We start from the raw sequence: 26,787 nt of genomic DNA on the forward strand, positions 1-26,787 counted from the left end.
AAGAGCAGGCATTTGAAAAAAAATTATAAGATCTTGATAGCAAATGATGAGACAGCCAACATTTTCATCTCTGAGCATTTATCCATAAAGCTTCTAAAATTTGTAACATTGAGTTGGATCTTTAAGAAATCTATTCTGGGGTATTGATCACTATTTAATGTTAAGATGTACTTAACCAATATTAGTTCTGGATTTGCATTACAATAGTAACCGGCAACTCCTTATCCATAAGTAATTTTTGCAAATATACCATTATCCATACTGTTTATAATCTTGTACATTTCTACAGTAGACCTCCCAGGCATGTCATGGCAGAATCAAAAAAAGCCCAAGTCATCTTAGTCTAGGAAACACCTGCAAGTCTGGGGAACAGGTTTAAGGCTTTTTTCTGAATAAGTCCATTGGATGAATGTTTCCCTTTTGTTTCATTGACTGGAACTTGACAAGGTCACCAGGCACATATTTTACTGACCACAGCATAGTATATTTTTATCATGACTTTGCTTACCGATTTGGTATACCTATGACATTTGAAGTTCTAAATCTATTAACACTTCCAAATCTTTTTTCAATTAAAATATTGTTCATGGCAGTCATATGTTGTCCAGTTTCCTTTGTGTTTACATTTGTCTCTTTCAAACTTCATCTGCCATTTCCTTACCTACTTTTAAATTTCATCCATTTAATTCTGTAATTGTTGATCTGCTTCATAAGATTTTACTGGCTTCCCTGTCATGTCTAATTTTAATTTGCATTGAGTTTCTGAGTTCAAGTAATTAATATAAATTAGAGATTGTGTTTGTCTCATCATTGATTCCTGAGGCACCACACTCCCCACATCAACCAAAGATCACATTTTTACTAACTACCTCATAATTTGTAACCTCAAGCTAAGAATTTAGTTATGTTAACATCTATCCTGAATTAGATTTGAGCTTGATACTTAGCTTAATTTTGTCAGATGCTGAAAATGTGTTGCTGGAAAAGCGCAACAGGTCAGGCAGCATCTAAGGAGCAGGAGAATCAACATTTCGGGCATGAGCCCTTCTTCAGGAATCATGAGCATGAGCTCTTCTTTCAGGTTCATGCCCGAAACGTCGATTCTCCTGCTCCTTGGATGCTGCCTGACCTGCTGCGCTTTTCCAGCAACACAGTTTCAGCTCTGATCTCCAGCATCTGCAGTCCTCACTTTCTTCTTTTGTCAGATACCATTGAGAAATAATACTCTTTAGGGATTCTCATAGTTGACCAGAAATGCTACTTTCTCAAAGATATCATTGACATTAGTCAGGCTGTGGTCTTGCCCTTCTGAATCTATGTTCACTGCTGTTAATGAAATTATTATGAACAGATAATCTTTAAGTTTGTAGACATAATTGACATTTTTTTGGTATATTCTTTCATTGGTATAGAAGTAATTCTGATGTGGTTGTCCTTAATTATTTTGATGTACCTTTTGAATATGGGAACAATATTGACAAGTTCCTAATCTTCTGGTATTTCCAAGCATTCAGTGAAACCTTCATAATGATTGTCAGTACTTTGGAGTTCGCCTTTCTACAATGACAACAACTTGAGAAATTTTCAGTAACATAGTAAGACATTACAAGGCACTTCATAGGAATGATTATCAAATACAAACTTGTGCACTGTGCCAGAGGAGTATCAAGACAGGTGTGTAAAATCCTGGTTAAAGAAGCAGGTTTTGACAAGCATTTTAGGGGAGAAGAGGGGATTGGAAACAGAGTGTTGAGGAAAAGTTTTCCAGAACTGGGATTCTAGACAGTTGAAGGTAAAGCAAAAAAAAACACTGGGGTTGTGCAAGTGGCCAGAAATCGAGAAGTACTGAAATATAGGGCTACTCTTTACAGACCTTTGCATTTAAGGGGTATTTGCCATCCTCATGCCCACAGTGATCTGTCTGCAATTTTGTATGGCTAGGGTTGCTACATGCCCCAGTGTCAATTTTTGAGCATGACAAGAGGAGTTAATGGGTGGGGCAGAAGTTTGATCATTTACCACCCTTTGGTTTTGGGCATGAAGTAACCTACACTGCACCTGTTTCAACTCTATGAAGTAGGTAACAGCCATTCACTGATTTATTTCTGAGGGTGATGTCCTGAACAATCAGCCAACCTGCCTGATTTGAAATTTAAACAAAGTGTGGCAGTTAACTGCCAATCATATATTTTTGCTAATTTCCCTGATGAGCGCAATACAAACATGTTTAACTGCAGCAAGAAGCTAACAAAGAGTCAGCTCTGTTTTGTCTGAGCTATTTTTTGACAATTTTCTCCCTGATGTATAATATCCACTCCAATTTTATATTAGTGGGAGTTATTTCTAAGTAAAATAGTATACTTGAAGTTAATTGTGAAGGGATAGTTAATGTTCCAGCAGGAATTTGCTAATTTCTTGTTTTACCTGAATTGCTGTGACTGAAGCAATGTGAGCATTTATTGTGGCCTGATTATATCAGTTAGTACAAATTGTATGAGACAGTTAAGAGACTTGTCCTTTTCTTAGCAATTCAACTTTTGATCAAATGTCTCTTCTTTTAATACTTGCTGAGTACAGACCCTCTTGTGATATTCAGGATATTTAAACCCTGTACTGTATAAAGATAACCAATCTTAGTATACAGCAATTAGTAGTCTTGGGTTTGGAAATAAGAGAGTCGACCTGGTTAGGTTTTCAAGAAGATGATCTTGCCATGAAAGACTGTGGTCCAGATTTTCCTCCTGGACTCGTGAAATATGGGTCAGCCCTTTTTGTTGTTTCCAAAAAGCACATCTGATACATGACTTTCTTCAGGACTTCTTTTTTTCATACAGTTTGCAGATTCCATCTGCAGTTTTGGGATAAGTGTGGATACTACAATAGGCTAATTGGAATGCTCATCTTGGTTCTCTGGGACAACAGAGCAGAATCTTGTATCGTTCTTATGCAGCCAAACCACCCCTTTACCCTACTGCAACCTCCCAATATACCACTTGCATCCTCCATTGCCTCTCACCCAGTATCCATGTAAAGACAGTCCCCAATCCATGTAAAAACAGTGGATAGCTGGAGAAAGTAAGTTGTCTTTGAAAAAAGAGTTGGTTATTCCCATAAGTGACCATTGAGTTGTGTGACTCAAACAACCATCAGTTTGAGTATCAATCAAATCATGACTGTCTCATAATAATCTCTTCAAACTGTTATTCACATCCCTGAGTAGCTGTATCAACACTGTAGCCTTACATTTTTGGGGCTTGGTCAAGCATTTATAATGGCAAAAGTTATCAAAACAAACAGATGGTGTTTGTTCCATATCAAAAGATTATCTGTCAATCAATGGCATGGAGCTGGTAGTTAGATTTTCTTAACGTTTAACAGCAGGGCAATTTTCTTCAAAGTACAAAAATGTTTGTACATTTAAGCTTCAGTCCAAAACAGGAAGGTGGAGTTCACCATCACATTCTCCTACAATTTTGAACGCATTATGGCATTTCATCCATGCGAAATGTGTTAGTTCCTTTACACTTCCCAGCATTTTCGCAGTGCTAATCCATGTAACAGAATTATTCATTTAAAACACATCTGCATTTCATGACATCTAATTGTGACATTTGAAGGTGTTTAAACATCTTAACACATTGCTGAAGAATCAGAAACATTCTGACAGCTATCTTTCTTGACTGGTCATGACCTCTCAAAGTATTTTTTAGCTTCCAGTGCATGAAAAAATAGCAGAGAAGGAAATTGAATTTTTCATGGTCCACATGATGTCAACCCCTACCTCATTAAGAGTTCATGTGTATTTCCAATCCATGCGAAGGTCAGATGAAAAGAAGGAAGAGGAATTTAGTTTTACAGTTTACACAAATTCAGTTTTTGGTTTCCCATTCTTATTGGTAGCCAGAACTCTACTCATGGAAATACTGACTTTGCCTATGGACAGAATTAGACTGAAATCTCTGTCCTACAATAAAATACTGTGGTTCATATGAGGAATGCGAGCTTTGGCAGAAGTACCAGAGACTGGTGATGCCCTTAGGAAGGAAAAGGAACCAGAGAACCTACTTGTCACAAAAATTGCTATCCTTAGCTCTCTATTTTTGTTTTATAAATTTAACTAACTTAAAAACGTCTCACTAAGTAAGATGAAATTTAGACATACAATTTTAATTGTGACAATTTATTCAGAGAAGATAGGCACAATTTATTATGTAACCGAAAGGTATAAACACCTTTAAGATAATCTGTCGATCTTCAGGTAGAGTATCTTGATTTGTATTTCTGCAAATTAATCTGAGGCGGCCGATGCCGTGACTGAATAACTAAATGAGTACTTTTCATCTGTCTTTATGAATGAACTATAAGGTGTCTGAGTCCCACTCTGAAATGTTCATTGAGGTACTTTATGAAAAATTGATAGACTACATTAGAAAGCCTTGCTGTCCTTAAAAATTGATAAGTTACCAGGACTGGATGTTATGCATTTGAGAATTTTGAGAGAATGGAGGAAATTAGAGGCAGTGGCCATATTCTTCCAATCCTCCTTAGATACAGGATTGCATAACAATGAATTCCCAATGAAATAGAGAAACACCAATTTTACAACCTTAATCAAAAAGGTGCAAGGATAACTCCAATCTTTACACACCCATCTTGGTGGTGGAAAGCTTTCAGAAATGATAATCTGGCACATATTAAAGTCACTTAGATAAATTTGGATTAATTAGTGCAAGCTAGGGAGATTTGTTAAAGGCAAGTTGTGGTTAACTAAGTTGATTAAATGTTTTGATGAAATAACTGAGATGATTGTTAAGGGTAAGTGGCTGGCATGGTGCTTGTGGATCTTCAAATAACACTTGATAAATTGTCACATAATAGATTTCTCAGCAGGATTGAAGCCTATGAAATAAAAGGGAAAGTGACACCCAACCAACTTTTCATCCAGGCTGTCAGGAAACTGCGAATCATGGGGAATGGTTGTGCTTAGACTAAATGAAGGTATCCATTGGGGTTCCTGAAGCATTCATTATAAGACCACTATTTTTCATGATATATACTAATGACTGAGTTTTGCGTGTTTAGGGCACAATTTCAAAATTTGGAAATTTTGTGAGCTGTTGGATGACTGTGATAAACCTCACAAGGACTTAGGCTGCTGGAATGGGCAGATCTGGCGTAGAATTGTAAAGTGGTACATTTTTGATAGGAAGAATGAAGAAAAGCAATTGAAAATAAGGGAGGCAAATCTAAACATGAAACAGAAACAGACAGGTTTATTTTATTGTGCATAAATTGGATGGCAAGGTAGGTTGAGGAAGTGTTTAAAAAGCATGCTGGATTATTGCCTTTATAAATAGAATCATAAAAAAACAAAAACAAGGACAGTATGATAAAGTTTTATAGAATTCCAGATTTACCTTAGTTGAACCACTGTGTCTAATTCTGGCAGCCATGGTATTAGAAGGATGTGAAGGTTTTAGAGAGGCGTGCAGAAAAGAGTTACGAAAATGTAAAGGTTCCATAGATGAGGGATAAAATAGAAATTGCTGAGAAGACTTAACAGGTTTGGCAGCATCTGTGGAGAGAAAGCAGAGTTAATGTTTTGCGATCATGACTGTGTTTCAGAACTGTTCAGTTCAGTTCAGTTCAGTTCTGAAGGAGGGTCACTGGACTACTTCCCCTCCACAAATGCAACTCAAGCTGCTGAATTTTCCTAGCAGTTTCTGTTTTAGTTTCTGATTCCACAGTCTGCAGATCTTTGTGCTTTTTGCCCAGAGATTAGGGACTTCAGTTCATTGGTAAATTAGAGGAACTAATTGTTTTCCTTTGGAGAAAAGATTTGATAAGTAATCAAAAATTATGAAATCAGGACAAGAATAGATAGAGGAAAATTGTTGCCGTTGGTAGAAGGGTGAAGTGTCAGATTTAAGATGATTGTTAAAAGAGCTATCTGTGCCATGAGGAATAAGATTTTTACATACCAAGTGTTTAGAGTCTAGAATGCACTCCCATGACAGTAGTGACAGAAGATGCAAACAATACTTTCAAAACAGAAATGCAGATAAACCTGAGCAGAAAATGTTTGCAAGGTTGTGGGGAAGGGCAAGAGAATAGAACAAGACAAGTTGTTTTGCACAGAGCTGGCACATGTAGATGAGCCAATGTTCTCCTACGCTGTAAGCTTTCTATGATTCTATATCACTGGATTCTTTATTGTGCAAAGCACACAACAAGCACAATGGGTTCACAATACAATTTCCAGTTGCCACTGCTGTAGGACAAACATTTAATTGACTGGATCTTCCCAAAAATGGCATTGATTGTCAGATTGCCATGCTGCTTACAAATACTCCATTTCTGCAGGATCATCAGATATCAGCTATCAAAGATTTGCACTGTGCAATGTCCCTTGGAACTCCGTTGGGACTTGGAGGGATGGGGAGGAGACAGGACACATCTCTTTTTATGGCACTAGCTGCCATGTGGTAAGTTTAAAGGTACAGTTTAACTGTTAAAGTGAATGGGTAGGTGAAATAGTACATCAGGGGTAGTCATGTTATTCTGTAATCAGATGTGTTGGTGGAGGGGGTGTGGGGAAGGGTGCAGTCAGCTGATCATGAGTAGTAGTGGAGTCAGTTGGGAGTGGGTCCGGGAAGCAATCACATAGGGTCCTGGTCAAGTATTCTGTGCGGTGGTGTCTGGGCTTAGTCAGGTCCTCAAGTGTGATTGAGGGAGTGTTCAATGATCAGGAAGTAGATTGGGCCATGGAGTGCATGGCAGCCTGAGGGATTGACCGGGGTCTCAAGTGTCATTACCAAAATGTTATTCTAGATTTTAATCTGTCAAACATCTTCTGGCCAGCTACCCAGGTAGATACTGCAGAATTGTCCAAAGTCTCCACTTCATGGAGGGCAGGGAAACAGAAAGAAGAGAGCTGAAACAACTTGGGAAATTTCCACATATATTCACACCTCAAGATTTCCACAAATGCCCAAATGGCATCTTCAGTTTTGCATCTGAATTCCAACGATCCAGAGACTGAAAGATGTCACTCATTGTATTTGTGCTAAATTATTTTGGATGCTCCTGAAATATAGCTGTAAGTAGTACACCAAGTACAAGTGTTCTAAGAATTTTGTATGAGAAGTAGATTAGTCAAAAAATGCACAATATTGCTCTCATTAAAGAAATTTGATGCCAGAGGTAAATGCAATTCCCCTATTGATCAGACTTAGCTTGTCTCAATTATGATGTAAATAAGGTACAGAATATTAGGTGATTTGACTTAATAAATTATTACAAGCAGATTTCAGCAGCATTTTTGTTGAGCATTGTGCATGCATTATTTACTGCGTAGAGCAAGTGCCAGTATTTTGTTAAGGTGTGATGCAGTTTGGTTAAGGAAGGAAATGGGAAGTACTCCAGAAGCTTGTTTGTGAGGTTTATTAGTATTTGTCTGTATGTTAGGTTCTTGCATATTTTCATTAAATCTTTTTTTAAAAAAAAACAACCTTATGGGCTGTCTGTATTGATTTCTGTATCTTGACTGCTTGTTGTTGAGTTGAAGGGGGTGAATAAAAGAGGAAGGCATCAATTTCTGTCTTGGAAAATATTTTTATTTCTAACATTGTTCTGCCAGAATTGGGATGTGTAATCGAAAAGGTTATTTCAGGAGGCAAAAATCTCCATTTCCAATGGGAGTCTTTGATTAATAAGCTACTATTTTTAAAGATACACTTTCTGGACAGATTTTCAACAATATTCCTATACTTGAATTATTATTCAAATTTAAGGATTTTTTTTGAAACTGTTTTAAAAGCCTAGAATGAAGTGTATGGATACACCTGAAGATATATCAGATCATTAATAATTTAAACAAAGATCTTGATCATGTGCTTACTAATACAGATACATTTTGATTAATAGTTCTGTTAAACTGGCAAGAGGCAGCCAGGCAGTCAGCTTCCAAAAATTAATATTTTCACTGAGATTCTTTTTAGTTTTGTTTTATCTATGTTGTTAATCCTAAATTCTGTTTCAGATATCTTAGCTGATAGTATACCTTCCAGCATTTTCTATACTGTATTGGTTTCCAACAGTCACTCAGTGTGTATTTCAGATTTCAACAATCACCCTAACACATGGCTGGGAAATGTTGAGGTTTACTGCATAATGTAAAAAGACAAGTATTCACTACAATTTTTTTATGAGTAATGCACTTTGCTGCCCAGGTACTGCCAGTCAAGGCAACCTACAACACAGACTACATTTTAAATATCAAACAGATATCAATGCTGAGGTGGGGGGTATCATGGAATCAACAATTGCAAACACATTTGTAGAGTAAAAACATGTTGACTGTTGACTTATGATAGAATCGATTTTACATTGTTATTATGAAACAATTATTAATTTATTACCTAATTTTTATATAAATCGTTACAAGAAAAATATTGGTTTTACATTTCTGGAAAAATGAGTTAATTGCCCATTACACACTAATAGAGCAATACATTCCATTGGCAAGTTTTATTGACTTTTGATCATTCTGCAGTATATTTATCAAATCTCATGAAGTGCAAGTTTTATGTAATTTCAAATAAATGAAATATGTTGACACCCATCTAGATAGTGACCAGCTTAAAAATTAATTCACAAAGGAGGTACAATAGACCGAACAAAATCTGGTATGTAACTATAGCATGCAAATATAAAACATTTCATTACTGAAAATTTGCAGAACCTATACAGGGAATTTGCCTTAACTAATTTATTCCAATGGTTATCCTACACATCAGCTTCCTCCCATTGAACGTCATCAATGTATATCAACGTATGCTTATATTCCTTTCTCCTTTATAATTACCAAGCTTTCACTTAAATACGTTGATGCTTTTATATCAATTATTCTTTCTGGCAGCAAATCCCATTTTTAATAACTCACTTCTGAATTCCTTATTGGATTTATAAATCACTTTCTTACAATATGGCAATCAAAAAGTTTGTTGAAGTACATGATGAATAAATAAGTTTGTCTGCAGGATGATGATTTTGGTGCAGAATTTGCTCTGTTCTGTTTTTATTCTAAGTGAGTGCATGTTCTTGTCTTGTTTTGAATGTTGCTGGGAACTTACCTTCATTGTATTTATTGATATGTCTATGGCTTTTTCTTCCACTGGTGTAAGGACTTTGTGAAACTCAGTGCCTTTAGGCCACTCCATATTTTATTTGATTGCTCATCCCCTACCTAAGCCGAGACACTGGCCAAGTTTAACTCTGCCTGGCATAAACTAGACATTTAAAATCACCCAGGAAAGTTATTTGACAATGTCCCTCCTGTTTCAATGAGTAACAAGTGAGAAGACACCTGCTGAAAATCAGTGGGGTCATGCTTTAAATTAACATAACAGCCTGCAATGACCTAATCATATCCAACATTGTATTTCACTTCATGGCTGAAGCAGGGAAGCAGTTGTGGCTGTCCTGGCTAGGTAAATATGACCAGGGAAAGAGCTACAGTTGGAAAAAAACTAAAATAGATAATTTTGCTTTAGCCTTATTTTAATTTCCTTATGGGGCAGGGGAGTAAAAATATCCCATGAAGAACAGTTAGGTATCCATTATCCAGGACCCCTCAACCGTCACTCACAACACCATTGCCATAACATACCAGGTCCCAGAGACTGTTGAGTTTAGGATAATTCACTATTCAGCTCATCCTATCCCACCTTGTTTCATTAAGATTCAAGACTTGAGTATCAAGGTGGATACCTTCTCAATTCAGCCCAGTTATTTTGACAACCAATAGGTCTTAATCTGTAGTAATTGGGTCATAACTCTGCCTAATTTTTTTTTCTCACCTTTATTTCTTTAATCCCAATCCCCAATCTCGTGTTTCCTTAACTGGAAACTTTGGCACAGCTGTGGTTTCTGTGCTGGAATGAGTTCTCTTAGCAAACAGTGAAGATCAAACTTGTGACTGCTGTAGAGAACTGCAGAATGCTGGACGTTAATTGATTTTTTTTTCTTTTTTGAGGAAATAATTGATTTGAGATTTATGTAACAATACTGAAGTGTTCGTTGTACTAATATTAATAAAGAGTAGGTCATTGTTTGAAGGAAGTCTGTATTGTCTTTAAATGTAGATACTTTTCTTCAAACAGAACATTGGTGTAAAGATTGACTGGGCCAATAAGAGATTGAATCTGTTTTGATGCCCTTGGGGAGAAAATGCCATGCTGTTGAATGCTTATGAGCCTTTTTGTGCATCTGAAGAAGGAATGTAGTGATGTCCATTTGCTTCCTCGTTTTATTCAATTTATTTGCTGATTCTAGATCTTGATTATTTTTATTAACAAGAAAATACACTCCAATTTTTCTGAATTTCTCATGTGATCAACAGACTTTTGACAAATAAGTAATTTCAGACATATTAAAGTTTGTTGATTTGTGGAGGTTAATGCAAGACAATTGACTTTTATTTCCCCATGTTCCATTTGCAGACCACTCAGAAAATCAATGCACGCTGGACAACAGAGGAGCAGCTGCTTGCAGTGCAAGGTGAGCTTTACCTGAATCTGGGATTTCACAAATGTTCCTATTCCTTTGGCATCTTATGGGTATTAATGAAGTAATCAAACAAAAATCTCAAGGCCTCTTAAACATGATGGATTTTATATTACACTTAGCTGCTTCTACATGTTCTTTAGCCAACAGCACTCTGAGGATAAAAATGATCATTTTTTTCTGGAATTCAGAACATGTTTATTTTATAATCAGTACTACTTTATTTGCTTTTTAAATTAACCTCGGCTGACATATGAACTTCTGCTGATATGTCAAGTATTCATTACAACAGGGAACACAATTACAATTAAGCTTGTAGAAGCACTGGAAGTAGGTGCTTGAGCAGGCCACCCAGACTGTTGAGTCTCCTGCATCACCTGGACAGATCAAAACCAGTTGTCTACCTTTACTATGTTTTTCCCACTATCCCTGATCCCTCAGTGAAGTTTTAAATCAAGAAAAGCAGGAATTCGTTAAACATGTTATTTTCTGTGTGTCTTTCTAGTGAGCAAAATTTATGCAAGGTATCAGAATCTTGCAACATCCATAATTGTTTTTGACAGGAATTCGGAGGATTTTTTTAAAACTAAAACATTAGTTTGGCACTGAAATTGGTCTCAAATTGGAGCTGGATTCAAGCACTTTAAATTTTCCTTCATTTGCTAATGCTAGAAAATCACTCCAGACATCTACACTGACAGCTGAATCAGGTGCACCCGTGACCCATTTAAAGATAACCTGTATAGGCTAACACATGGGTTTTTGTGCTTAACCTTGACATCAGAAGTTCACCATCTACTGTACTTTATTGATATTTTTCTGTTTCCCACAGATCTATGCTGAGGCCTCCAAAATAAGATTTTCAATTGCTGAATTATGAGCATGCCTGAGCTAGGGAGCCCTCTTCCCATTCTATTCGGGATTAAGATTGTACCACATTCATTATTTTGTGGCAGTCCTGAGCCAGCAGAGACCAATTCCAATTTCTGTAAACTGCTTCCACCAGCTCGTGTGAATGAATTTGAACCAAGAGTTAAAAGCCAGAGTCCAATCTGCAGTTTTCCACCACTACTTATTTTTTTTTCAAAGGAATGGCCATTTATAAGAGTGTGTTCTATTTCTTTAATTTTTGGAAACTTTATTTTTAATGTTAAGTTTCTTAAATATTTATTATCTTTCTGAGTTACAATTTTTGCAGTCAGCTTTGTAACAGATTTGGAGATACAGCAATTTTGAATTTAAGAGGTTGATTTAGCATTTATAGTCATACTCATAAACTGTACAAGAAATACACTGTCATAAAATTTTAACACTCAGTCCAATTGCAGTAGTCAAGAAGTGTCTTTTATTCTGCTTGCTGGGAGCCAACACTGGTCAGTCCAAGTGCTTCTTCAGCAAGATTCAAGTGAGCACAGTTTACATAAGTTTTCATTATTAGTTACAACTCAGTGGTATTTAGGCAAAAGCCACAGAATAATGGCCGCTAGTGGGCTGATAATTGTGTTCCAGTACAATAATTGCAGCGCAGAGGTGTTGTCTTTACAGGAACAGTAAAGAATGTGTGTGTATTCTGCATCAAAGTTTTACGGTGGTGAATTGATGTGGTTTGCAACTACCAGACAATGTGACAATTGCCTTCCCCATTAAGTTATTCTGTGTATTGTTTGTATGCTTTTCATTTCTTAATCAGGTCATCCTGCATCACTATTTGTGTATGCTGCTGATCCTGACTGGCACACCATAACAAATCCAAATTTTGCACCTTTAGTCCAGAGATGCTTTTACTTAAATTAGGTGTGCTAATTCAGCTCCCTCAAGCTTTATGGCTGAGTAACTCCTCCAAAACAGTTTAGCCAGTGTTTTTGATTCTTGAACTTGCTGCAAAACTTTGAAACCTACAGTTATAAGTAAAATATTAGCATTAATTAGTTATAGATATGTACAGCATGGAAACAGACCCTTCAGTCTAACTCGTCCATACCGTCCTGTTATCTTAACCTAATCCAGTCCCATATGCCAGCACTTGGCCCATGTCCCTCTAAACCCTTCCTATTCATATACACATCCAGATGTCTTTTAAATACTATAATTTCACCAGCCTTCACCACTTCCTCTGGCAGCTCATTCCATACACACACCACCATCTGTGTGAAAAAGCTGCCCCTAAGGTCCCTTTTATATCTTTCCCCTCTCACCCTAAACCTCTAGTTCTGGACTCCCCCACCCTAGGGAAAATTCTTTGTCTATTTATCCTATCCATGCCCCTCATGATTTTATTTATAAGGCTACCCTCAGCCTCCGACACTCCAGGGAGAACACCCCAGTTTGTTCAGCCTCTCCCTATAGCTCAAATCTCTATCCCTGGCAGCATCCTTGTAAATGTTTTCTGAACTTTCAAGTTTCACAACATCCTTCCGATAGGAAGAAGACCAAAATTGTGTGCCATATTCTAAAGGTGGCTGAACCAATGTCCTGTACAGCCGTAATATGACCTCCCAACTTCTTTACTCAAGCTGTGACCAATAAAGGAAAGCATACTAAACGCTGCCTTCACTATCCTATCTACCTGCCAGTCTACTTTCAAGGAACTATGAACCTGCACTCCAGGGTCTTTGTTCAGCTCCCAGGACCTTACCATTAAGTGTATAAAGCCTCCTCTGATTTGCTTTTCCAAAATGTAGCACCTCGCATAAATCCAAATTAAACTCCATCTGCCACTACTCAGCCCATTGGCCCATCTGATCAAGATCCAGTTGTATTCTGAGGTAACCTTCTTCCCTCTCCGCTACACCTCCAATTTTGGTGTCATCAGCAAACTTACTAACTATACCTCCTATTTTCACATCCATAAAAACAGTAGACCCAGCAGCAATCATTATGACACATGAAGTCCATATGGATCACCTTTACCGCTCTGCCCTCATCAATCCTCTTTGTTACTACTTCAAAAAACTCAGTCAAGTCCATGAGACGTGATTTCTCACACACAAAGCCATGTTGACTATCTCTGATCAGTCCTTGCCTTTCCAAATACATGTAAATCCTGACTCTCAGGATTCTCTCCAGCAACTTGCCCACACTGATGTTAGGTTCACCGATCTATATTTCCCTGACTTTTCCTTACCACCACGTTAGCCAACCTCCAGTCTTCCGGCACCTCAACTGTGACTATCGATAATATAATATCCCAGCATGGTGCCCAACTATCACTTCCCTAACTTTCCACAGAGTTCTAGGGTACACCTGATCGGGTCCTGGGGATTTATCTACCTTTATGCATTTCAGGACATTCAGCACCACCACCTCTGTAATATGGATGTTTTTCAAGATGTCACCATTTATTTTCCCATATTCTATATCTTCCATATCCTTCTCCATAGTAAACACTGATGCAAAATACTCGTTTAGTATCTCTCCTGTCTCCTATGGCTCCACACATGGGCTTCCTTGCTGATCTATGAGGAGCCCAATTCTCTCCCTAGTTACCCTTTTGTTTTTAATGTATTTGTAAAAGCCCTTTGGATTCTCCTTAATTCTGTTTGCCAAAGCTATCTCATGTCCCCTTTTTGCCCTCCTGATTTCCCTCTTAAGTATACTCCTACTGCCTTTGTACTATTCTAAGGATTTGCTCGATTTCTCCTGTCTTTTTCTTAACCAAACCCTCAATTTCTCTAGTCATCCAGCAGTCCCTATACCTACCAGCCTTTCTTTTCACCACAACAGGAATATACTGTCTCTGGACTCTGGTTATCTCATTTTTGAAGGCTTCTCAATTTTCCAACATCTGTCCCCAGTCAGCTTTTGAAAGTCCTTGCCTAATACCGTGAAAATTAGCCATCCTCCTCTTCGTAACTGACTTCTATATACTGTATGTTATTCACAATGCACAAGAAATTATTAACACTAAGTATCCAACCTGTATTGGCACAGGAAAATTAGAGCATCTTTAAAACTATGGATTCTTATTTCACTGACGTTGGATGATTTTAAAAATAGGTAGAAATAGTCACTTGCTGAAATGTTCCAACACTAGAATGCCCTGTACACTTAAATGTAGAGTGCTGCAACACACACTTAAAGATTTGTTCATTAATAAGGCAATTTACCCAACTTTCAGGACTGCAAGTATACGGATTTCAAACTTTGTAATCTCAGTGATAAAGATTACTGAGACTATTGTGTTAGTTCGGCTGAGCCAATCTACATCTTTTTTAGATAGATAGCCCTTTCCATTAGCAACACTGAGGTTTTACCATTTTTGACATGTATGATTTATCTCTGCAACAGAAATTAGATGCGACTCATTTAAAATCGGGATCCTTGATACATTGAAGAAAACTTTTTGTACTTGTAATACTTCACATTGGTAATTGGATAACAGGTCCAGGAGATTATTCATGTGAATTTACTTCGCAAACTGTACACCCAGCACAATGTGCACACAGGACAACCTTCCACCTATGTCTTTCTGTTCACCCCTCCATATGTCAAATATATTACAGGGTGAAGGCAGGGGTATGAGGTTGAAGAACATATTGGTCATGATCAAATGGCAGAGCAGACTCACTGACCTGAATGGCCAAAGTCTGCACCTATATCTTCTGGCCTTATATTTACTATTTTTCTAATTTTCTGTTTAGATGTTCAGAGGTATTTCCCTTTTACTGCTTCACTAGTAGGAGGTGAAGTCATAATCTAAAAATGTCTTGTGTGACTGCAGGTGTCCGTAAATATGGAAAGGACTTTCAAGCCATCGCAGACGTGATTGGAAACAAGACTGTTGGACAAGTGAAGAACTTTTTTGTTAACTACAGACGTCGTTTTAATCTTGAAGAAGTCCTACAGGAATGGGAGGCAGAACAAGGAACACAAGAATCTAATGGAGTGTCTCCCACATCAGGGGATGAAGGAAAGCCCACCTTGATTTCTGTTCCAGCAAAAAGTCCAGATGTAGAGGAGGAGGTAGTAAGTTTTTCATCCCATCCTTTGTTTCTATTGTAAATGTACTTTAGCATTTAAAAAGAAATAGTAAGGGCTGGGTTTTCATTACCAAGGCAGGTGGTAGAACTTCTTTATTGAGGGTGCCCCATCAGGCCAAATGTTTGCTTTAGCCTCACAGGGTATGTGAGATAAAGTCAGGTTCGCTGTCCAAGAATCAGATCAGCTGCTGAATGCCAAGGCAGGCTGTTTAAAAGACCTGTTTTGATTCTCTGGAAATTTGTTTCACTTATTTCTTTATTTTGTTCAGGCTTTCTTACCTCATCCCTTACACCCTGATCCTTCCCCATGCTAATTACATGCCTCCTTTCCAAACCTCAAAAGACCCTCATACCCTCCATGTCAGCTCAAAACAATTCCATGCCTATTCACCCAGTGTACAGTCTGTGGAAACAGTGGTCTGTGAGGAACTGCTTAAAAAGCACTTATTTATAATTTTATTTATAAAATAAAAACCTGCGTCTACAAACATATAAAAGTGTCAACTAGACATTTTAAAGACCAGGTAATAATAGGCATTTGATACTAATTTAACTTGTCCAAATAAACATTCAGCCTTTGTAGAAGAGATCGCAGACAAAAATATAGCTTTATAATATTTTAATAAGCTGTCAATCAGGCAGAATTTTCCCTTCTTCTCAGCTGTGCCACAGAGATAATCCTTTTCTGGGAGCCTGAGCTACCTTTATTATCAATATATAATGGAATCATTTAACTTGATTTGACATCTCATTTAAACAAAAGTCATCTAACAAATGTAGCTGTCCCTATCTCTGTACTGGAATGTCAGCTTTAATTTTTGTGCTCAAGTGGAACTTGAACCAACAACCTTTTGACTCCGAGATGAAAGTGTTACCAGTTGAGCTATGACTGACACTCTTCCAATGTCAGAAGATGAACTAAGAATTACTTTTACTGGTTACACTTCAACAATGTAAAAGTAAAAACACTGCAAAAGTTCTCATCAGGTCTCTAAATGAAAATAGAGATTTCTAGAAAACTATGGAAAAAAAAACTGTGGACCTTGATATAATTTTTATGAATAAAAATATTTAGTTTCTTAATACAGTTACATCTGAACATTTCATGTGCTCTATACTAATAGCATATTTCCAAGTTGTAGGCACAAGTTATTCTAATTTAGATATCTAAAGGCTCCTTGTTTTCATGTGCGTTATGGCTAGTTCTTCTCCTAATTTCTTTTACAGATTCAACCTCCTCCAACTTCTGGCCCAGCACCTCCAACTCCAGTTACTGTAGCTGTTACATGCGTTGCTACTTTAAACCAGCCTCCACCATTGCTTCGACCAGTGCTTCCTGCAGCTCCTGCTCTTCATCGTCAGCCACCTCCTCTCCAGCAACAGACTCGTTTTTTACAGCCAAGACCAACTCTTAACCAACCTCCACCCCCACTAATACGCCCAAGTAACCCTATTCCACCCCGCTTGAACCCTAGGCCAGTACTGCAGCAGCCTCCATCGCTGATTGGAATTCAATCAGAATCACAGCCTTCATCTTTACATTGACTTAATTTTTCTTTGTTTTTGACGTAACTAAAACAGAAAAGTTTGCTTGTGTGGCTTTGTTTAATTAAAGATGTTTCAACATGTCCCAAAATTCACCAACTAAGATGAATGTTTAACACTAGCTAATTATATCTTGACATACTGCATCTCTGCGAGTTCTTTATTTTGGGTGAATTGAAATCCTGACAACACAATATTTTAAATTAGATTACTTATTGTCTGTCCATGTCTTTTTTTACAGAAAATGAAAATCAATAAGATTGACACCTGAGGAACTTAAGAAAAATGTTTTTTGCAGTTGTTTTTGCAAGCTAGTGCACCACAATCCTTGTTTTATTGCCCTGTACTAATTTATTATATTTGAAATTACAATATTCAGTTAATAAAGATTAAAACATCAGGAAACATAAAAGATTGTGTTGTATAAAATACAGTCTTTTGAAATTGTATTTTTTATGGTTAAAACTTTTTGGATTTGACAGCATCAACTCCTCGTTGTACAAGTCAAAAACCTGGTCGCAAGGAAGTGCACTTAATTCAGTTTAATTCCAAAATAAATCTTTGGATTTGAAACATCCAGTCAGACAGAAAATTAATTTTAATTTATTAGATGTTTTCAATTTATTGCATATAATTTGAATTTTGTAAAATATAACATAGCTGAAAGTGAGATAGTTACAGAATTTTATTGGTTTTCATACCAAAGAGGTGCACTTGGTTTAAGATAACTCCAGATAATCTTCCTGTTGATCAAAATTACAATAAATTTAAATATCTGATCTCAGCTAATCAAAATCTGTCATTATGCCTACATTTTAAAAAATGTAGTTATAAAATGATTAATAGTTACTAAGATGTGGCAATTGCTGTATTTTTGTAGCAAACATATTTTAACCTCATGATAATGCAATTCTTTTAAATTAAAATAATTACCTCCTCGGGTACAAGAAGTGAGTCCTGTTCACAGGGAAATGAACATCACTAAGGGTACATTCATCACATTATCAAATCAATGTTATTAAGATTATTGAAATTGATGGGCAAAAATAAGTCCTTGAACAGTTATTCGCAAGCCAAGAGATCATGAGTCTGAGTTGTAAAGGTGTCCATAACTGGATACTATTGTACACCTTTGAGTATGAACTTTTATTAGTTTTCAGTCTAGCCAGTAGATTGAATAGTTGAATATGATAGAATACTTACTGTGAGGGGAAAGTGGCCAGGGTAGCCCAGGCACAATTGCCTTACTTTAGAAATGTGCCTCCAGTTGGCTGCTGGCAGAAGGCCATTAACCATGATCATGTATTAGAAGACAGTCTGCAGAATCATTCTCTCCCAGAAAAAGGCAAATGTAGATTGTGCCCTGTAAGGAAATAGAGGGAGTGGGTGTGGGAATTTTTCAAATAGTTAATTTTTAGTAAAAATGGCTTGAGAAATGGCTTCATCCGGAGGCTCACTTATGATGTTACCTAATATGGTGACGAAAATGAACCTTCCAGCTCAACGAGCAAACCTACATCCAGAATGGCTTGAGACTGTATTGATATGCATTAATTCTTTTTCAGTGTAAGATGTTTAAAAATACTAAAATGAAATTATACTGTAATTTGTAGAAGATAGCACAAAGAAGAACCTATAAAACCTCAAAGTAGTTTACTGTATATAATGTCATGAATTTTGTCTTATTTTAGTTTTAGTTTATAGGATATGTAACAACTGCGCATGTACAGTCAGCTTCCTTATTTATCTGTTAAATCAGACCTTCTGCATGTACTTTTAAGCAATATTTTTAGTGTGAGAAATTGTGTGCTTGCTCCTTTGCTGTATTAAACTTTTATCTGGAAATGATTTTTTTGTGTTTAATAAGGTTTTTAATAGGTTTGCAGTTAACACATTGTTATAAATAGACTTTACTGCTTCATTTTGGGACCTCTTATGTTCCATAAAAAGTTAATTTTGCAACTGAATATTGCACGGCAAATGTTTTCTAATTTCTGTAGTTTTGCTTTAGTCTGTCTAATTTGGTACTTGGAGTGACGAAGCTTTATGCAAGAGTAAGATGCACGAAAGACAGAAATTAAGACCTCCAAAATAGGAGGAGTAAGCTATTGGACCAACATTACATTGAACATAGTGGTTGATTCTCTATCTCAATGCTGTACTACTCTCTCACTATGCATCTTGACACTTTTAATCTTTAGATATCTTACCTGTTTCTCAGATATATTCAGGGACCTGGCCTCCATAGCCTAGTGTAATAGAGAAATCCACAGTTTCACCACCCTGTGAAGAAATCTCTCCTCATTCAAGTCCAAAATAGCCTTTCATATATCCTGAGACCAAAACCCATTGTTCTGGACCCCTGACCAGGGGAAACGTGCATCAACATTTTATGTTTCAATGAAATCCCTTCTTACTCTTTTAAACTATAATTAATACAATATGACGGAAAACCTTTTCTTGTATGGCAAACTTGCCATCTCAGATTTGGGAAAATTGGAAAGTTCCTCCATCTGGACATTGTCAATTATACTTGATTTGTGTGAATTGGGAGACATATATTGATATGGGTTTGCAGTATGTTTTCTGCCCATATAAAGTTCAGACACTTTCTGATAATTAGGAAAATGCTTGGGTGTAGCATGTAAATTTGATGCAAACTAATCACTTTAAAGACTGCAAAATTTTGGATATTGGTAAATGGGACTAGATTAGGTTAGGATATCTGGTCAGCATTAACAACTTGGACCAAAGGATCTGTTTCCATGCTGTACATCTCTATGACTCTTAATTACATATTCAATGACAATGTGACCCAGGTGCTTTATATTCATAATTGACCTTTCCAAACAAATTTCTACTTGCAGCCCTCAATTCTCAAATTGAAGTAATATCCCATTGACAGATTAATTTTTGCATGCATTTGTATAGTAAAATAATTATAACATTTAAAATTGGAAAGCTTTTCCATTTGGAGGCTGTCAGTCAGGCTATACCTGATTTGCATGAATGAGGGAGACTATTACATTTAAATTTGGCATTACATTGTTTTCTGCTTGTTCAGGCTGATTTATGCCCAAATTCAGATGCATTCGGAGATTAGGAAAATACTTGGGTGTAATTTGATGTCCACAAATTGGCTGCAATTTTCAATATAATTTCTGAGTTACATCCAAGAAGGAAACTTTAGGTATGGATTGTATTAACAAAAAAAAAATCAAAGCAGTGTTACACAGATGTCAGGATACATTATAAAGTCCAAATAAACATAGTTAAGAAAAGCAAGAATGAGACCACACTAAAGAATATGAATAGAAATATACATAAATAATTTTTAATAGAGCAGCAGCTGAATATTTTGGTAATTGTATAACCTGGCAATTAGCACTTGTTAAATGAATGGTGACTATGAGATAGATGCATCACTGTAATCTGGATTAAGATGACAATGGTGGATGAATGAAGGGAAGTTCATGAAATACATAGATAATAAATGTGGATGAGATGGATTGAACTGGCAAGAATCACCACATGTACTCACAAAAACCCTTATGTGGTTAGATCACTGAATTGCTTCTTTCACTGCATTCAGGAACAGGCACAAACTTACTACCCTACACCTCACTACATGTAATCATATTTTCAATGGTAACTAGAGGTTTCCTCTCATTTCTGGGAAATGTATATCCTTGCTGCTCCTGACTGTATGCAGCAGTAATTTTGGTCATGCATCTTTGTACCTAGGTGCTATCCTTGTTTGACAAGCTCTGATTTCCATTGGTACATTCTTCCTTGCTTGAGACCTAAAAGGCAAAATTGTTAGTCCTGATTGCCTATTGAAATTCATTGAGTTGACATCTGGGCTTCACCAACAGAGTTCTCCACCCCTCTCAAAAATCACTGAATGGGAGTCATTCTGTGTTCCTATCTTTTTGAAATACATTTTTTTTCCATGAGAGGGATAAAAGTAAGCCACCTCAATGAGCTTGCCTTGAATGATATACCAGTCTCATTTTATACTTTGGGAAATTAAGAAGTCATAGTTGAAAAATGAAACAGATTCGTGTCGAATAAATTGACTTTACTTTGGGAAATTAACAGGCAGTTTCAAGAATATTGGCCTTGCTAAGAGCAGTGAAACAACCAATGGAGCAAAAAGAAATGAAATGTTACAGCAGCAACGTCCTGGATTGTTTCTTGACTGGGTTGCAACTAGGTCTCAGACCCTTAGCATTAGACTAGAAGAAAAGGAGTCCAGGGAATGATTTGGAAAATTCAATTATGAGATATAATTTTCAAAAATGTAGCTAAAACAGATGAAAGAGAATGTTAAGTTCACCTTCTTTAATAGAAATGCAACAGATTCCAAACTGAAAGAGATACCAGCAATCTGTTGAGAAATTGAATCAGAAACAATACCTGAATGCTATTATTTGAAAAACAAAGTACTAATGAGGAAGTAGAGACACCTTAAATATCATTCAATGATGAGCAGGTATCTATTAGGGGATAGTTGCATTAGAGCATTGTAACAAATTCTTATGAGTGGATCTCTAAATTCCAATGGCAGGTCGCTGAACTATTAGGAAAACACAGGTTAAAATATTAGAATATTTTTATTGGCCAGGATTACCTAAATATATACTCATATTTTGCCAGATAGGCCATTCATGTCACCATCAATTAAACCAGCACCTTTAATTCTGATGCCAACTTTGAAAAATAGATTACATAGGATTCCCACTAAAATCAGGAATGGAAATTAGTATCTTTTAACAATTATGAATATTTCCACAAGATTTCATGAAGCAGTGCCTTTAAGAAAAAACAACTGCAAAACCTCTAGTGGAAAAGGAGTAAGTAATTTTGTTTTACAACATTTGGATTACCCAAAGAAATACAATCATATCAAGATTCAAGTTTTAGTTTGCAAATATTCAAAACATTTGGCTAATTTTGGAATAAAACAATTATTTCTCTGCTAATCACTCACAAGCTCAATGTGTATTAGAAAGATGGCATGATTAAAGCTTGTTGTCAAGAATGTCCTGATGATTGGAATTTTAAAAATTTCATTATGACTTTTTCCCATTAGGAATGTTCCAAATGAGTCTGCAGGATTTGGTCCTTTTGAAATAATATATGGACATGATGTGAGAGGGCCACTTAAATTAATTAATGACAAATTGATAAATCTAAATTCAGAGATTTCAGTTCCAGCCAGAACAGAAGTTTCTACGGAAAGAAACTGACCAAACATGTGAGTTGGTTAAAACGCATTTGAAAAGTGTTAAAAAAAACAATGAAAACTAAAATTCAAAATTTTGGTGTTGATGTCTAAGTGTTAGTGTTGTTAACTTCCTCTGTGGAATCATTAAAATAAAGGTTCATTGGACCTTTTCAAATCAAAAATAAACTCTATATGAATTATATAGTGAGTATTCCAGAACAGAAGAAAAAAAATCAGTGAGTGTGTCATTAAAATATTAAGTTAAAGAGGTATTATTTTATGGAAGATAGCTGGGGAAAGTATACTCTCAGTAGTGAAAGGAGTAGCAAGAAAAATATCAAAACATTTGAAGAATGAGTCAGAAATTCTAAATTCAAAAATTGGCCTTCCAGTAATAGTTTAGATACAGATGTGTTTTAAAGGTTAAAGTGTATCATTTTTATCTTTCAGAAAACTATCAAAATGACTTTTAAAGCTATTACAGAATAATCAATAAATTTTGTTTTGGCTGTTTAGGAGATTAATGTGGGGGCATTACCTGTGAAACAACATCCTTACAGATTCAATTCAGACAGACTAACTCAAGGAAAGGAAGAGATTAAGTTGTGGATGAACAACAACATTTTTCAATTGAGTCATAGCAGTTGGAGTTTATCTAATGTGATGATGCCAAAACTGGATGGGGCACAAAGAGCATTATCAATTCCTGCAAAGTCAAAGTGGTAACAAAAGCAGGCTACTCCAAGAAGAAAAGAAATGTATTGTTCTGCATTTTGGAGGAAGAATAGAAAAGCTGAATATTATTTGGTCAGAGGGAAATAGATCAGGGCAGGCACCTCTTTTGGAGGGTGAGTGTAGACTCGTTGGGCCAAATTGCCTGTTTCTACACTGTAGGGAATTTAATCTAATCTAATCTATTTAAATGGAGAGAAGTTACAGAAAGCTCCAGCACAGAATCCCAAGTTCGTTGAGTAATAGGAAAGGCAAGTATAGTTTTGCCATTTATTTCAAATGAAATGGAATGTGAAAATAGGGAGGTCTGGCTAAAACTATGCCTATGAGGTTCAACTTTTTCAAAAAGAGTGTGATTCATATGTGGAATGAACTGCCAGATGATACAATTAGATGCAGATACAATTACAATATTTAAAGGTATTTGGACTGGTACATAAATAGGAAAGGTTTAGAAGGATATGGGCCAAACACAGACAAGTGGGATTAGTCTAGTTTGGGAAACTTGGCTGGCATGGACGAGTTGGACTAAAGGTCTGTTTCCATGCTATATGGCTCTATGACTCTATAAACTCAGCCAATCTGGCGCAAACAATGGATAGAAAGCAAAGTCAATGTTTTGGGTTCAGTGATTATACCAAGAAAAGGTGTAAGTTGTGCTAAAGACAAAGGGCAGGCTGACAATGTGGTCAAGGAGTGAATGATAGATGGAGATGGAACCCAAAGAGAGAGAACAGAAGTTAGGCAGATAAAGAGATGGGTAATGATGAGGGGAGGAGAAAGAAAAGCTGCTTATGGAGACCATTAGTGGGTGAAAATGGGTTGGCTGTGATGAAAGCTGCCCATGTTTTGACAGAGTTAGGGGTGTGAGGGTTGGTAAGAACTTGGAAGAAGGCACTCAGAACCAAAGATTATTGAACTCAATATTGAGACTGGAAGGCTGCACGGTTCACAAACAGGAAATTAGATGCTTTTCTTACAGCTTATATTGAGCTTTTCAGGAGCAGCGCAGCATGCCCGAGGCAGAAATGTTGGCCAGGGAACAGTGGTGTGTTGAAATAGTGGTGTGTTGAAATAGTGGGCGACAGGAAGTTCAGGGTCTTTTTTATGGATAGAATATAAGTGTTTCATGAAACAATTACCCGATCTATGTTTTGTCTCCCCACATTTTGTCCCTGAGATCTTTCTATAATGGCTTTGCTGGAAGAGCCATCCAAGGTGTCTTCTGAGTGCAGCTATGATATTTTTCTTAATGAGTAATGCCATCTTTTGTAAACTTATTTTACCGAATGCTAAGAAAATTGATTCTAGCTGCAATGTGGATTCACAGATACTAATGGTTCTTAATTACTCATTGAGGATGTGTTGCTGAACAAAGAGACCTTGGAGTGCAAGTTCATAGCACCTTGAAAGTAGAATCACAGATAGATAGGATAGTGAAGAAGGCGTTTGGTATGCTTTCCTTTATTGGTCAGAGCATTGAGTATAGGAGTTGGGAGGTAATACTGTGGCTGTATAGGACATTGATCAGGCCACTTTTGGAATATTGCATGCAATTCTGGTCTCCTTCCTATCGGAGGTTGTAAAACTTGAAAGGGTTCAGCAAAGTTTACAAGGATGTTGCCAGGGTTGGAGGATTTGAGCAATAGGGAGAGAATGAATAGACTGGGGCTATTTTCCCTGGAGTGTAGGAGGCTGAAGGGTGACCTTAGGTAAAAACCTGAGGGGCATGGATAGGGTAAATAGACAAGGTCTTTTCCCTTGGGTGGGAGAGTCCAGAACCAGAGGACATACATTTAAGGTGAGAGGGTAAAGATACAAGAAACCTAAGGGACAACTTTTTCATGCAGAGGGTGGTATGTGTATGAAATGAGCTGCCAGAGGAAGTGGTGGAGGCTAGTACAATTGCAACATTTTAAAAGGCATCTAGATGGGTTTATGAATAGGAAGGGTTTGGAGGGATATGGGCTGGGTGCTGGCAAGTAGGACTAGATTGTGTTGGAATATGATCGGCATGGACGAGTTGGACCAAAGAGTCTGTTTCTGTGCCGTACATCTGACTTTATGACCTGTGAACTTCAGTTGACCTGACGGGGGTGTGCCCTATCTACAACCCATGACCCACTCGTGGGCTGCCACAGCAATTCACATGACTCAATATCTGGCTTCATTTGAAATTTGGTTGCTCGTTTTGCAGAGGGCTGGTCCTCCAGTCAGAGGTAGTTTTCTCTCCCATGTGTGCTGTTGCAGGATTACTGGTTAGTCTGTCAGCAGCAATTGAGAGGGAGAACTGGTCTGAGAGTGGAAGATCAGCCTGAGGCCGGGAACATGATGAAGTCTGTAATGGGCTCTGGGAACAGACAGTTTTTGCTTTCATTTCAAATCTCCAGCATCTGCAGTACTTCACAGAAACTAACTGAGGTTCAGCTTCTTGTTGGGGGCAACCTGGACCGCGAATGCAATCAGAAGGGAGTTCAGGGACTGGAAAAGCTTGATAGTCTGCGTGGGTCACCCCTCCTGCCACTGAAAGCATAGTTGCTACTTATCTGAGAGTTTCAGGCCAACCTGTCTGCACTCAGTCAAAGGGTGACACCTTTTGGTGGACTGCTTCAGAAGAAATAGTCCTCATGGTTTCGTCAAGGGCAGGTCGTGTCTCACAAACCTCCCTGAGTTTTTTGAGAAGGTGACCAAGCATGTAGATGACGTTAGGGCAGTTGACGGGGTGTACTTCCGTAAAGCCTCTGATAAGGTTCCACATAGTAGGTTAATGGAGAAAATGCAGAAGCATGGAACTGAGGGTGATTTAGCAGTTTGGATTAGAAACTGGCTTTCTGGAAGAAGTGGTGGTTGATGGAAAATATTCAGTCTGGAGCCCAGTTACTAGTGTGGTGCTGGAAAAACACAGCAGGCCAGGCAGCATTCGAGGAGCAGGAAAATCAACGTTTCAGGCATAAGCCCTCCTTCAGGAATGCTCATTCCTGAAGAAGGGCTTTTGCCCGAAATGTCGATTCTCCTGCTCCTCGGATGCTGCCTGGCCTGCTGTGTTTTTCCAGCACCACATTTTTCAACTCTGATACTCCAGTTCTCACTTTTTCCAGTTACTAGTGGTGTGCCACAAGGATCTGTTTTGGGTCCACTGTTGTTTGTGATTTTTATAAGTGACTTAAACGCAGGCATAGGTGGATGGATTAGTAAATTTGCAGACAACACTAAAGTCGGTGGAGTAGTGGACAGTTTGGAAGAATGTTACAGGTTGCAGGGGGACTTGGATAAACTGCAGAGTTGACCTGAGAGGTGGCAAATGGAGGTCAATACAGCTAAATGTGAGGTGATGCACTTTGGGAAGAATAACAGGAAGGCAGAGTACTGGGTCGATGGAAAGATCCTTGGTAGGCGTACGGTGTGTTAGGTTTCATTGGTAGAGGGATTGAGTTCCGGAACCGCAATATCATGCTGCAACTATACAAAATGCTGGTGCAGCCACACTTGGAATATTGTATACAGTTCTGGTCCCCATATTTCGGGAATCATGTCGAAGCATTGGAAAAGGTGCAGAGGCGATTTACCAGGATGTTGCCTGGTCTGGAGGGAAGGTCTTATGAGGAAAGGCTGGGAGACTTGGGTCTGTTCTTGTTGGAAAGAAGAAGGCTAAGGAGGAATTTGATAGAGACATACAGGATGATCAGAGGATAAGATAGTGTAGACAGTGAAATACTTTTTCCTAGGATGATGACC

At 37.4% G+C, this 26,787-nt stretch overlaps 1 protein-coding gene across 6 annotated transcripts in view; it reads left to right on the forward strand.

Moving 5' to 3' along the window:
• Nucleotides 1–18,908, forward strand: part of rcor3 (REST corepressor 3) — a 67,668-nt gene extending 48,760 nt beyond the window's left edge. For 4 of the 6 annotated variants that reach the window (XM_060831439.1, XM_060831435.1, XM_060831438.1 and 1 more), the window contains 3 exons: nucleotides 10,503–10,560; nucleotides 15,287–15,531; nucleotides 16,773–17,271. In XM_060831439.1, the coding sequence (XP_060687422.1) occupies nucleotides 10,503–10,560; nucleotides 15,287–15,531; nucleotides 16,773–17,090 (621 nt within the window). In that variant the 3' untranslated portion in view covers nucleotides 17,091–17,271. Of the gene's footprint in view, nucleotides 1–10,502; nucleotides 10,561–15,286; nucleotides 15,532–16,772; nucleotides 17,272–17,331 lie in introns of those variants that run through there. The other 2 variants (XM_060831441.1, XM_060831437.1) reach the window with 2 other exon arrangements.
• Nucleotides 18,909–26,787: the final 7,879 nt, after the last annotated feature.

The sequence above is a fragment of the Hemiscyllium ocellatum genome, chromosome 10, assembly GCF_020745735.1.
Source record: "Hemiscyllium ocellatum isolate sHemOce1 chromosome 10, sHemOce1.pat.X.cur, whole genome shotgun sequence".
Classification (NCBI taxonomy): domain Eukaryota; kingdom Metazoa; phylum Chordata; class Chondrichthyes; order Orectolobiformes; family Hemiscylliidae; genus Hemiscyllium; species Hemiscyllium ocellatum.